Source organism: Styela clava, chromosome 10 (genome assembly GCF_964204865.1).
Source record: "Styela clava chromosome 10, kaStyClav1.hap1.2, whole genome shotgun sequence".
In the NCBI taxonomy this organism is placed as follows: Eukaryota; Metazoa; Chordata; class Ascidiacea; order Stolidobranchia; family Styelidae; genus Styela; species Styela clava.
This window is the reverse complement of record NC_135259.1, coordinates 22,404,248-22,416,017: the sequence shown is the minus strand read 5'-3', so window position 1 is coordinate 22,416,017 and position 11,770 is coordinate 22,404,248. Positions and strand designations below refer to the sequence as shown.

Genomic DNA, 11,770 nt, shown 5'->3' with positions numbered 1-11,770 from the left:
TCGCCAATCCATTCCATATTTCCAGTGGGTAGTGATGGTGAATAAATATGATTTAATTCTTCTCTGGGTCGCTAACTCATAACTTTTTTCTGTGTTTGAATGTAAATTGCGCTTTTACGCGAAGTTCTCGATGATAGATGTTTAGACAGAGTCGCACTCAACAAGCGGTTAACGGTACTGTTAACACCCGTTTATCTTTCTAGACAATCAGAGACACTGATAATATTGAAAGAACCAGAATATTTTTTGTCTGACCAAACCAACACGATTTATTATCACTCTACGTTTTGCAAGACAATTTTATTCACACAAAGTAGCAAATAATATTTCCGCACTGAAAGTTCAAATTATTTTTCATGAGTTTCATTTGTTAAGTTCAGTTCGTGAAAAATAATTTGAACTTATATTGACAAAAAATTTTGAAATGATAAAATTTAGAAACACATCTAAAAAACAAAATAGCAAAGTTGATGAAAAAATTGTATATCACAATAATTCACATACAAGAAAAAGGAAAAGCGAAAAAAAATGAAATTTCTTGCTATGTTTGAGTTACAAAATATAAAACTTATTTATTTTAGAAGATAATACAATGCTGTTATTGATTTTGTTAAATTTTTAACATTTTGTTCAAGTGACAGTGAAATTTCAATTTATTTTTCAGCTTTTTTAACTATCAATATAATTCGAAACTTCCTTATAAATTCAAAAAGCTCCATCATCGTGACGTTTTAAAGGCATTCATCAAATAAAAGTATCGATAAATTATACAAATTATACGAATTATAAGTAGTTACCCTACACCTCAACTGAATCCAATATGAGGGTTATATACCGCATGCCGGTTTTATTTACTTCATATGCTCGTTCAACTGTTGGCCGTGGACATAGTAAGTTCGGGTGTACATTAGACTGCAAGCGGGGCTAATGAATAATTGGGAATACAAGAGCATTGGCTTGTTCAATTGTGGAAATAGTATGTTTTGATTAAGTTACCAGGGTGAATAACAAATACTCTTAACTCAAGTATTTATACAGGTTTTGATTATGAATTATTCAATGGACAGAGTTATAATTCATTTTCACAGATAGAGGTAGGGGCATAATTATAAATCCCTTGATATTTGTATTCCGGTTTTCGATGGACACGAACAGCAACAGTTGTCCACGATTCTTGGGAAATCGGATAATCAGAACGCCAAACCTCAGTTGGCAGAGACATAGCTTGGCCTGTCGTTGAATACAGGTGACTGTTCTGTTGAAATATAAAATATATTGTGAGAAATATAATAAATGACAGTTTGAGAATATAGTTGAGTATGGTTGAACCAGTAATCCTTGCCATATGATCTGAAATAGCAAAACAAACTTATTTGGTTTCTAGTAAGAAACTGAATGAAGCGTGACGTGATTATTCTGCTCAGTCACACCTCAGTGATTACCGTTGGAGGATGATAATTGAATGAAATGGACACTTAAATCAAATTAGTTTGGATTAGTCTTCTCTGACTTAATATCAGAGCTGTAAAGTTGAAGCGTTCCACTGATGTTGGAGCAAATTTTGAATTTCCCGGAAACATTACATGAAAACGAAAGTTTGTGGTTGAATTTTTGATAAAACTGAAAAACGACGTCAAACGAATTTTTTAAATCCGATATGAAATTTTTATTTAATATCAGTCTGGTGTAGTCAATGATATAAATGGCTCAATTTGAACTTCTTTATGAAGCTTCATTGGTGCAATCTCAGGATAAAATGTAATAACACATGATAATGCAGACACAATATCGCCCATATTTTATAATGATTTCATGTATGGCGACATAAGCAGCATGATTCAGACTTGACTTACCTTGTAACTCATTCCCGTACAAACAAAAATCAATGACTCTCCATCAGGAATCATTGATCGTAAATAATCTCGAACGAGATTGAAGTGTGTGACGTCATAAATGTTAGCAAGTTTGTTTTTGCAAAGAGATTTAGCGAGGTTGAATGTGACGTTTTTCACGTCATAAACGATCGCTCGAAAACACTTCGAATTATAGACAACACCGCATTCTGAAAAAAAATAACAGTCAAAAAGTTTGAAGTCAGATATTTATAAAACAATTATAAAGGAGATTAAATATTTTTACGTTTCAACAAATAACCTTCATTCATTTTTTAGTTTATTACCATAATATAAATGTGAGCACTCACAAATAAAGTAGACGTTTCTCTAAGCAAATTACGATCAATCACTGAACTGTTAAAGTAATTAAAATATAACAGAGAGATTTGCGCTGGTTAATACGAACCGGTGGGATTTGAGGTTAATTACGATCAGAATAAAGCTATAACATATTGAATTTTGGATAACTAGGTTTAATAAAAACTTTTTGTTTCAACGACACGAGTTCATAGACAACCGACATGATCGCCAGTGGATTCCACGATTAATCAACAGTTTCAGTGGTTTCCTGCAATTTTTATTCGCATTCAATGTGTAATATCCTCCTGGAAATTTTAGAAATAATAGCTTGTTGCCAATCTGTGATTGTTTATGCAGAGCCTTGTTCTAAGTGAAGGAAGGGTTGAAACAATAGTCCTTCACATATCTTCGGTTGCTTCTGTAGAGCCTTGTTCAGAGAGAATGTGTGAAAACTGCCGATAATACAAGCATCTGCTAACACATTGGTTCTCAAACTGGGGTCCGCGGTCACTGAGGGGTCCGTGAAGCAATTTTAACCTCGGAACAGAAGCACATTGTCTCAAGTAAATTTTGACGTCGTGTTTTTACATTGTTTCTACAAAGCACGACACGTAACAAACGTTGATGAACGTGGCAAGTACCATAAATCAGAGTGTATTGTTTATGGAAGGCGTGTGCATCTGATTGTAAACTTTCCCGGGTTAATTTAATAATGCCCCCACTCGCGAGACAAATACGACCCGAGTTCAAAAGAGAGTACACGCTGAATTTAATTTTTAGGCGAAAGAAACGAAGGCAACAGGGCCTGAGTAATGGAGAGTGAACTGGAAAAAGTCTGGCGTCGAATCTACGCGCTAGCAGCAAGAATAAATACGGTTACAATAGGGATGGATATATGGCCATTTCGCTATTTGAATGGCATCCTTCATAGTGGGCTTTCAGGCTGCCATACGGACATCAGGTTAGAAACGAAAATTGAATGATCTTAATTCCTAAAAAATAACTTACTTGTGCACGCTGGTGTTGTGGACCATGAACCGTCAGCCTCGCATGTTCCCGTGTGTTCCCCTTCCAAAATGGAATCATTGCTGCAAGAGTAACTGACCTCCTGATCTTTACTGTACAATTCTTGCTCCGGAGAAATTGTTGCATTCTCTAGATTTCGCTTCGTACATGGTGTAGCTGCAAGAAAACAGATGATCAAAAAGTTTAACTTAACTTGCCGATTATTTGCTTGTGATGATTATAAATTTGTGAAATTTTTCTCCACTGTGAACAAGGCTTTGTGAAAGCAGACTCTGATACAACAACATTGTCTAGCCCAATTTATAAACCTGATTGAAATGGGGTGTGAGAAGAACGGAGAGATCTTTCAAATCTTCAACAACTTTGTCATTGACTAAATAAATCTTGATGTACTTACCTGGACCACAACATTCGGAAGAGTTCAAAGTTGTTATGTTGTCTAACTCTACATTCCCGGATGCCACAAGATCAAGTTGGACCTGAATAAAATAAAAAAGATTAAAGTTTGAGCAGGGCTGCGAGGTAGAGTCTAGAGTGGAAGCTGAGAATGTTTTCATTGATAAGTCGGAATTAGACTTTCCAACTACGATGTCAGCAACCTTTTTTTTTTGTTTGAACCAGAGTTGGGTAATTTTAATCAAAACCTTTGTCAATTCGGAGTCATTTCTGGAATGGAACAGAATTGCGAGTGATATCTCTAAATTCATACATGCGGATTGGAAAGATGATAAACCGGCTAATCTGTGTTCCCAGTTTGTAAATGGATTCTAGAGAAACTCCAATAATGCAAAAAAATGATCACAACCCTCTGTACGCTGATGAAGCAAGAGCTCGCCCTACAATCTCCTATAAAACTTTTGCATAATGTGAGATGAGATTCACTTTCAAAACCTTCACGATTTCTAAAGATTTTCGCTAACAAATGTGTTGCAAACCTCGGTATCTGCAGAGTTTTTTTTCTTTAAAATGAATTTCTCGGTCTTCCAGGTAGTCGAAGCAGAAAACGGCCAGATTGCTTCCCTAAAAATTACAAAACATATTATTGCTGTCTTTACATAGTGAGAATTCAAAAATAAATCAAAATTAAGTATATTCTGCGTTTTAAAGACCCTCATTTGTATGAAATATATTATTTAGTTCTTCTCCCAAGCGAATCAACTGTAACTGCCTCAAGTCTCCCGCCAATCAGTATTTACTAGTGTGAGATGCACCGCTATAGTTATTTAAAGTTTCAGCAACTCTGCACATTAGAGTGGTTGCTAGTAACTTTGTTCACAGATGATACTCCGAGCAATTTTTTTCTTTTTAATAATCTAAAACAGGGGTGTGCAAAGGGCTATATACAAATAACTGGATGAAGCCGCGGGTCGCAACTTTATTCAACATAGGCTTTGCGTGACAACACGACATGCGTTGTTCATAGAAAAAAAATTGAACCGAGGTATAGGTTTTGAAACACAAAGGGATTGGAATTACTCGCACGTACCAGATTGAACTAAAATAAAAATTTGTTCGGAATGCCGCACAAAACTGGCACTTCTCCGCGGAAGCGCAATTTTGTTTTTTTGTTGGTCTCATTTTGCCGCTGACGGCCGGTTGCACACCCTAAAAACATTGAATTTCAATTTCACTTATTGGTTATTAAAAATAATAGTTCTTTACTGTATGGTGGCTGCCAAAACAAAGCTTGCTTCGGAGTGAAAGCGGCAAATAGTCGGGCAAAATATTAAATGCAGTGTTAGCTACTCACGTTACAGTTCCATTGTTAGCTTTGGCCACCAGTTCTCCATCAGATGTCCCTTTTATGGCGACACTCATGCATAGTTCCTCGTTGCCAGCCAAAGCTTTGAGTAAGGATCTGATTGTACCAGTACCAGCAAGAACATAACCTTGGATGAATTAGAATAAAAAATGTCTCTGAATAAAATAAAAAAGATTAAAGTTTGAGCAGGGCTGCGAGGTAGAGTCTAGAGTGGAAGCTGAGAATGTTTTCATTGATAAGTCGGAATTAGACTTTCTACTACGATGTCAGCAACCTTTTTTTTTTGTTTGAACCAGAGTTGGGTAATTATATTCAAAACATTTGTCAATTCGGAGTCATTTCCGGAATGGAACAGAATTGCGAGTGATATCTCTAAATTCATACATGCGGATTGGAAAGATGATAAACCGGCTAATCTGTGTTCCCAGTTTGTAAATGGATTCTAGAGAAACTCCAATAATGCAAAAAAATGATCACAACCCTCTGTACGCTGATGAAGCAAGAGCTCGCCCTACAATCTCCTATAAAACTTTTGCATAATGTGAGATGGGATTGACTTTCAAAACCTTCACGATTTCTAAAGATTTTCGCTAACAAATGTGTTGCAAACCTCGGTATCTGCAGAGTTTTTTTTCTTTAAAATGAATTTCTCGGTCTTCCAGGTAGTCGAAGCAGAAAACGGCCAGATTGCTTCCCTAAAAATTACAAAACATATCATTGCTGTCTAACCCATCGTAAGCCTTGGCCACCAGTTCTCCATCAGATGTCCCTTTAACGTTGACACTCATGCATAGTTCTTCATTGCTAACTAAATCCCTGGGTAACGATCTGATTTTACCCTTACCAGCAAGAACATAGCCTAGGATGAATTAGAATAAAAGAAAGACACAATTTATTTCAATTCTTGCGATATAATCTGACTGCGCAACACCGCGTAGCCGCGTAGAGGCTTTGATTCGCTATATGATTAAGTCGTATTGTAGGCTTTCTTCCTCTGCAAATACAAATAGAATATGATTCGCTGTTCCAGATTTGATTCAAGTATTCTAGAATAGTAATAAATTCTTTAATTTTCTATGCATAGTCAGAAGTTACAAGCACTCACACAGGAGTAAAAGAGACTGATTTAAAAATTTATCAGCTCTTACTTGAAAGTAAAGAAAGCTCGTCTCTGAGCAAAGTTATGGGCACTTACTCAGAAGTTGAGGAGACTCTACTCTGAGCAAATTTATGGGAACTGACCTAGAAGTGATGGAGACTCATCTCTGAGCCAAGTTACGGACACTCACTCAGAAGTAAAAAGATACATCTCTGAGCCAAGTTATGGGAACTTACTCTAAAATAAGGGAGACTCATCACTGTGCAAAGTTACATGCACTCACTCAAAAGTAAAAGTGACTCATTTTTTAGCAAAGTTACGGGCACTCACTCATAAGTGAAGGAGACTTTTCCCTCTGCACAGTTACAGGCACTCACTCGGAAAAACGGTCACCCGTAGTATGTGTACCAGGTCAGGGTAAGGCCATAATTTTATTCCGATTTTCCTTATTTTAGTTTTATTACGAGTTCGGGAACTGTCTTTGTTAGTCAAGTGAATATACCCCCTGCCCATAGGTTTCAGTCCTTTTACACAACTTGATGTAAAATAGGGGAACAAAATTTGTTACCTCGATATTGGTACACATACTTCTGGAGCGCTGGGAAATAACAGTGACTCATTTGTAAGCAAAATTACATGCTCTCGCTCAGAAGTGAAGGAGAATTTACTCTGCAGAAAAATTACATGCACTCAGTTAGAAGGAAAAGTGACTCATTTGTAAACAAAGTTACGAGCACTCACTCAAAAGTGAAGGAGACTTTTCTCTGTGCAAAGTTGCATGAACTCACTCGGAAATAAAAGTGGCACTCGATCGGAAGTAAAAGTGACTTATTTGTAAGCAAAGTTACTTGCACTCACTCGGAAATAAAAGTGAATCATTTGTAAGCAAAGTTACGGCACTCGATCGGAAGTAAAAGTGACTTATTTGTAAGCAAAGTTACTTGCACTCACTCAGAAATAAAAGTGACTCATTTGTAAGCAAAGTTACGGGCACTCACTCAAAAATGAAGGAGACTTTTCTCTGTGCAAAGTTACAGGCACTCACTCAAAACTAAAAGAGACTCATTTTTAATCAAAGTTACGGACACTCACTCAGAAGTTAAAGTGACTTATTTGTAAGCAAAGTTATAGGCACTCACTCAGACGTAAAGAAGACTCATTTCTAAGCAAATTAGGGGCACTCACTCAGAAGTAAAGGAGATTCATTTCTAAGCAAAGTTACAGGCACTGAGTCAGAAGAAAAGGTGACTCATTTGTAAGCAAAGTTCTGGGCACTCACTCAGAAGAAAAGGTGACTCATCTGTAAGACAAGGTTGCAGGCACTCGCTCAGAAGTAGAGGAGATTCATCCCTAAGCAAAGTTACGGGCCCTCACTCAGAAGAATAGGTGACTCACCATGAGCAATTTCCCTACTAAACAAGGCATTTAATATTGAAACAATACCTGTAACGTCATTATCTCTGTATTCTCTCCTAAATCTTCCTTCAACTCTCGTGTAGCCGCATGTAGGGTTGGTTGAAGATTCAAAATCACATGCGAGATCGACTGAAACACAACATAAATCTTTGGGGGTCTGAGTTTTGTATTCTGGCCTAAACTGAATATTATTTTATTCTAAACAGGGCTGTAAAGTCGGATGAACTTCACAATCGACATCGGGTTGAAACAAGTCCAGAGATAATCTAATGTCGGAATGTTTGACTTCAAATGATAACAAGTTAAAATTATCAATAAAAAGTCAAAAGCAAGTTTTCTAAGAATTCTTAAGAGGCAGATTTCGATTTGGAATTAGATCAGATTTCTAGATAGGATTTTTGGTATAAATCACATGGCAGATGTAAGACATGAGACGGTTTAATCATATAGCAAACCAGATATAGAAATAGTAATATTTGTTTCAGAAGCATGGACATGATTGTGGGGAAGCCGAAAACGACCAGCGGTTACGTGAAAGACTCTATAATAGCGAGGAGTCCAGCAATCCTCCCCCACATAACTATCCCTTATTGGATTTTAAACTAAAAACCACACAAGGTAATTGGGAGTTTGGTTACAAAGATATAACTTAAAATTATCACAAGGCACCAACCACCGAACAAATTGGAGTTTGGAAAATTATCCTTGAATACACAATGGTATGGTCAACACTTACCTACACAAGTGGGCACTTCCCCCCAGGTTCCGTTTTCTTCGCATTTTCCCATGTTTGGTCCTTGAAGAACATATCAAGCATTGCATGAATATTTGATTGTCTGACCAAACTTGGGGTCATGTGTGGTCATAGTGTCTACAGTACCGTTGTCTGGAGTTTTAGGTGCTGGGCAGGTACGTACTATAACTAAACATTAGAACAATATAGGATGCAGACTGCAGACCAGACTTTTTTTTAAATTTTACTAGCCTGGATGAGCAAACTACGAAATATATTATTAGAGTGAAAAATGGCCACACCAACCTGTACTCTGTTCGACTTTTGTAGTTTGTGGGCAAAAAGTAGAGAAAAAGGCTTCCTTAGTTGACCACAGGGATGTAGCAGGGACGGTTGAAGTACGGGCCGAAGTACTTTTCTTGTCTTTGAATCCTATGTAAAAAAGTGAGTTTATATTAGAAGTTCATCGTAAGATATGTATATATAGTCTTTAGTACTTTTAGGTAAGAATGAGTTACTGAACGGCAATGTGGATATATTACCGATTACTATGACTGAAGAGGACTATCTTAATATCTATTCTAGTGCATGCAATACCGAAAGAACATATATTTTCATACCCTCAGAGGTGGTAGTTTCTTTGACACTCGCAACAGAGAGCGTGGTCGTTTCTTTGACACCTGCAAGTGAGGGCGTGGTCTTTTTTTCGGCACCTGCAGCAGAGGGCGTGGTCGTGTCTTTGACACCTGCACCAGAGGGCGTGGTCGTTTCCTTGACATCTACAACAGAGGGCGACACTGAGTACGTCTCTGATTCTTCCATCGTCTTTTTTAAATGATGGAGCTTACTTTCTACACCGTCTAATTTTTCAGTTAAAGCTGCGAAACCTAAATAAAAACACAATTTGAATTAAGCCGTCAGTTTCACAATCCGTATTCAGTGAATTTTTTTATCAGAAGATATGAACCTCCCTTTTTCTGGTTGAAAAGGAATTTGAGATGAATATTGCTAAACTACACGTCATGATGTGATTGTTTAAAATGGCGCAATTAAAAATATAAAATGGTTCGAAATTTTTCTAATGAAACGATTGTTTGGGGGCATCAGACCGTTTGACAAATTGGAAAGTAGCAATCGATTTTCAATTTTTTTTTTATCGTGGAAACAAACCTTTCAAAGCATTCTGTTCGTCTTTTGTGCACTGTCCCGTCTGAAATAGAGCAAGATAGATGTCTAAATATATAGATATGTAGGTTGCACAACCGTGCAATACGCCCTTAGCTGAGCAAGTGTTCCTATACGTCGTGAAAATATGCGATAAGCTATCGATTAAAGTAAGTTTTAAATCTCCAGTACTTATAGATGAAAGAAATAGCTGAAACGTTCAATTTCCTCATTTTGTTTTCAGATTTCAAACAAAATAGGTATATTGCTACAAACAATACCAACAATATGAAACTACTGCTAGAGCTCTCCCCGTATTAACGTCTCTCCAAGTAGGTTGCCCGTCGCAAACCATAGGCGCCCAGCATTTCTCACCTGTTAAATTAAAATTAGAAATTGATCAAAATTGTTCAATTTTAAATAGATTTAAAAAAGATAAACAGAAATCATGTCACTGAACTTTTTTCATAACGAGACTAACTCAATACGTATTTCCTTATGGCGCGAATCGATACCCGCGATTCAATTACTGCTTTCAGAGGATAGTTTCAATTTTTCTGGCGAGCAGATCTTAGAAAAGTCAAATCCCTCATAATTTGCTGCTTTCGGCTTTTTGTCTCGGATTTAGATAGTTCCGGGTAATTGTGTAGTTTATTTAACACCCTTCGATGGTTTTTATTGGACGTTTCATCCGTCTTTCTTCCCGAACAATTCGCTGTGTGAACGGCAACTGATACGAAATTAGCTGCTGTATTTTGGGACGGGCAGCAATCTGGTCGATTCGGCCTTGCTTATTCGGATTTTCACACCCTAAGTGAGATGGTGGGTATAAAATTGAACCAGAGATTTTACTACGCGATGCCAAAATTTTCGAGTTAATCGCTTTATCAATGGGCCACCACGCCCGCTAATCTACAACCAAATTTTTGAATCTGAACATAACATTTCGAATGTATATTACAATATCAAAAATTTAGTTTCAAAAACTAAAACATTCCAAATGTGGTGATCCTCTCCTTAGAGATCCTAAAACTAAAGTGCTGTGTCGCACATATATAAATCTATACTATGATGAAGGAACGGAAATTTAGCACGATCTACGGCACGGCAGCGGCAACGCATTGAATACGAACAATCATCATTTATTTTTCGTTTCAATGACGGTTTCCGCATTTGGAGTGCAACGAAAGTTTAGTTAGATTCTCTCTGTACCCAATCCAACATTTAATAAGAGATCGAGGTTCGCCATATCTTTACACCGTCATACTGGTCTCCTCCACGTCGGATTAAATAAATATTCTTTCTGATACAAATATGTAATCCGAGCAGCAATAAAACAGAGTCAGGCATGCAAGCAAACCCAACAGAGTATGCGCGGTTATACTAACCTTTAATGAATGGAAATGTCTCGATAAACATAAGAAGAATGTATTGAATCGGAATCTTCATTTCGAATTCAAGTTATTAGTCAACTTTTCTTCAATGAAGGCCGATTCCCAATTTCCGAACAGCATAGGTTATAATGAAGCCTCAATCTATTCGCATCGGAATATATCCTATGCAAGCTCACTCACTACTCTAGAGTGAAAAGAGAATTTTTTTTTTTTTAATTTTAGGATACCTCTTGCGTCACAAAAAAAGAGAGTTGGTAAATGCTGCTATTTCTATCTTTATGAAACGATGATGACCACGGCACTACCACGCCCGTAAGAGTGATATTGTGTTGAACTCGTTAGCAATGGTTAGGATGTGCAGAATCTGATGCCAGGGTTATGCTAGTTTAAAGCGACAAAAGTATCAAACGCCTATTTTCTGAAATCGAACAGGTCAAAAAAGTTAAAAACAAGTTGAACAGGTTATCATATTATTTATATCAATTACTCAAAGTTTAATTTAACCAGAAAAAGCAGTGATTATTGTTGTGTTATGCAACTTGGCCGCTGCTCATGTGCAATCGTTGAGGCGGTTTTCTGCATAGCTATTTTGTTTGCCGTTAATATAACATTATGTAAAGCAAATTTAAAACTGAATATATCAGTCAAGGACCTGATTATATGATATTACCCAAAGGATCGTCTAGATTTCTCTGGAAACTGAGACAACACACATGATAATGTACCATAATACCGCAATCCAAAGGCATATAACACTTTGAGCCCTGGCTTTGATGACAATTTTGATCAAAGTACGTTCTACAGTTCTCTCAAAAAAGAGAAAATGCACATACAAACTCGTGAAAATATCGTGATTTAGGAACATACAGCACGCTCGATTTTAGCTCTGCTTGAAATTTCAATCGATACACACATGATAATGAATCGATATACCGCGAATCAGCAACATTTATACACTTTGACGATATTTGACATACGCTT

At 36.9% G+C, this 11,770-nt stretch overlaps 1 protein-coding gene across 1 annotated transcript; it reads right to left on the bottom strand.

Moving 5' to 3' along the window:
• Positions 1–457: 457 nt before the first annotated feature.
• Positions 458–10,844, bottom strand: LOC144428047 (uncharacterized). Its single transcript, XM_078116701.1, has 13 exons — positions 10,784–10,844; positions 9,681–9,770; positions 9,402–9,464; positions 8,852–9,118; positions 8,538–8,663; positions 7,526–7,627; positions 5,690–5,842; positions 4,972–5,110; positions 4,157–4,241; positions 3,619–3,700; positions 3,204–3,377; positions 1,854–2,062; positions 458–1,255 (listed from the first exon to the last, which is right to left on the bottom strand). Exons 1-13 carry the CDS (start codon positions 10,842–10,844, stop codon positions 1,070–1,072), a joined length of 1,737 nt encoding a protein of 578 aa, XP_077972827.1. The 3' UTR covers positions 458–1,069.
• Between the last annotated feature and the right edge of the window lie 926 nt (positions 10,845–11,770).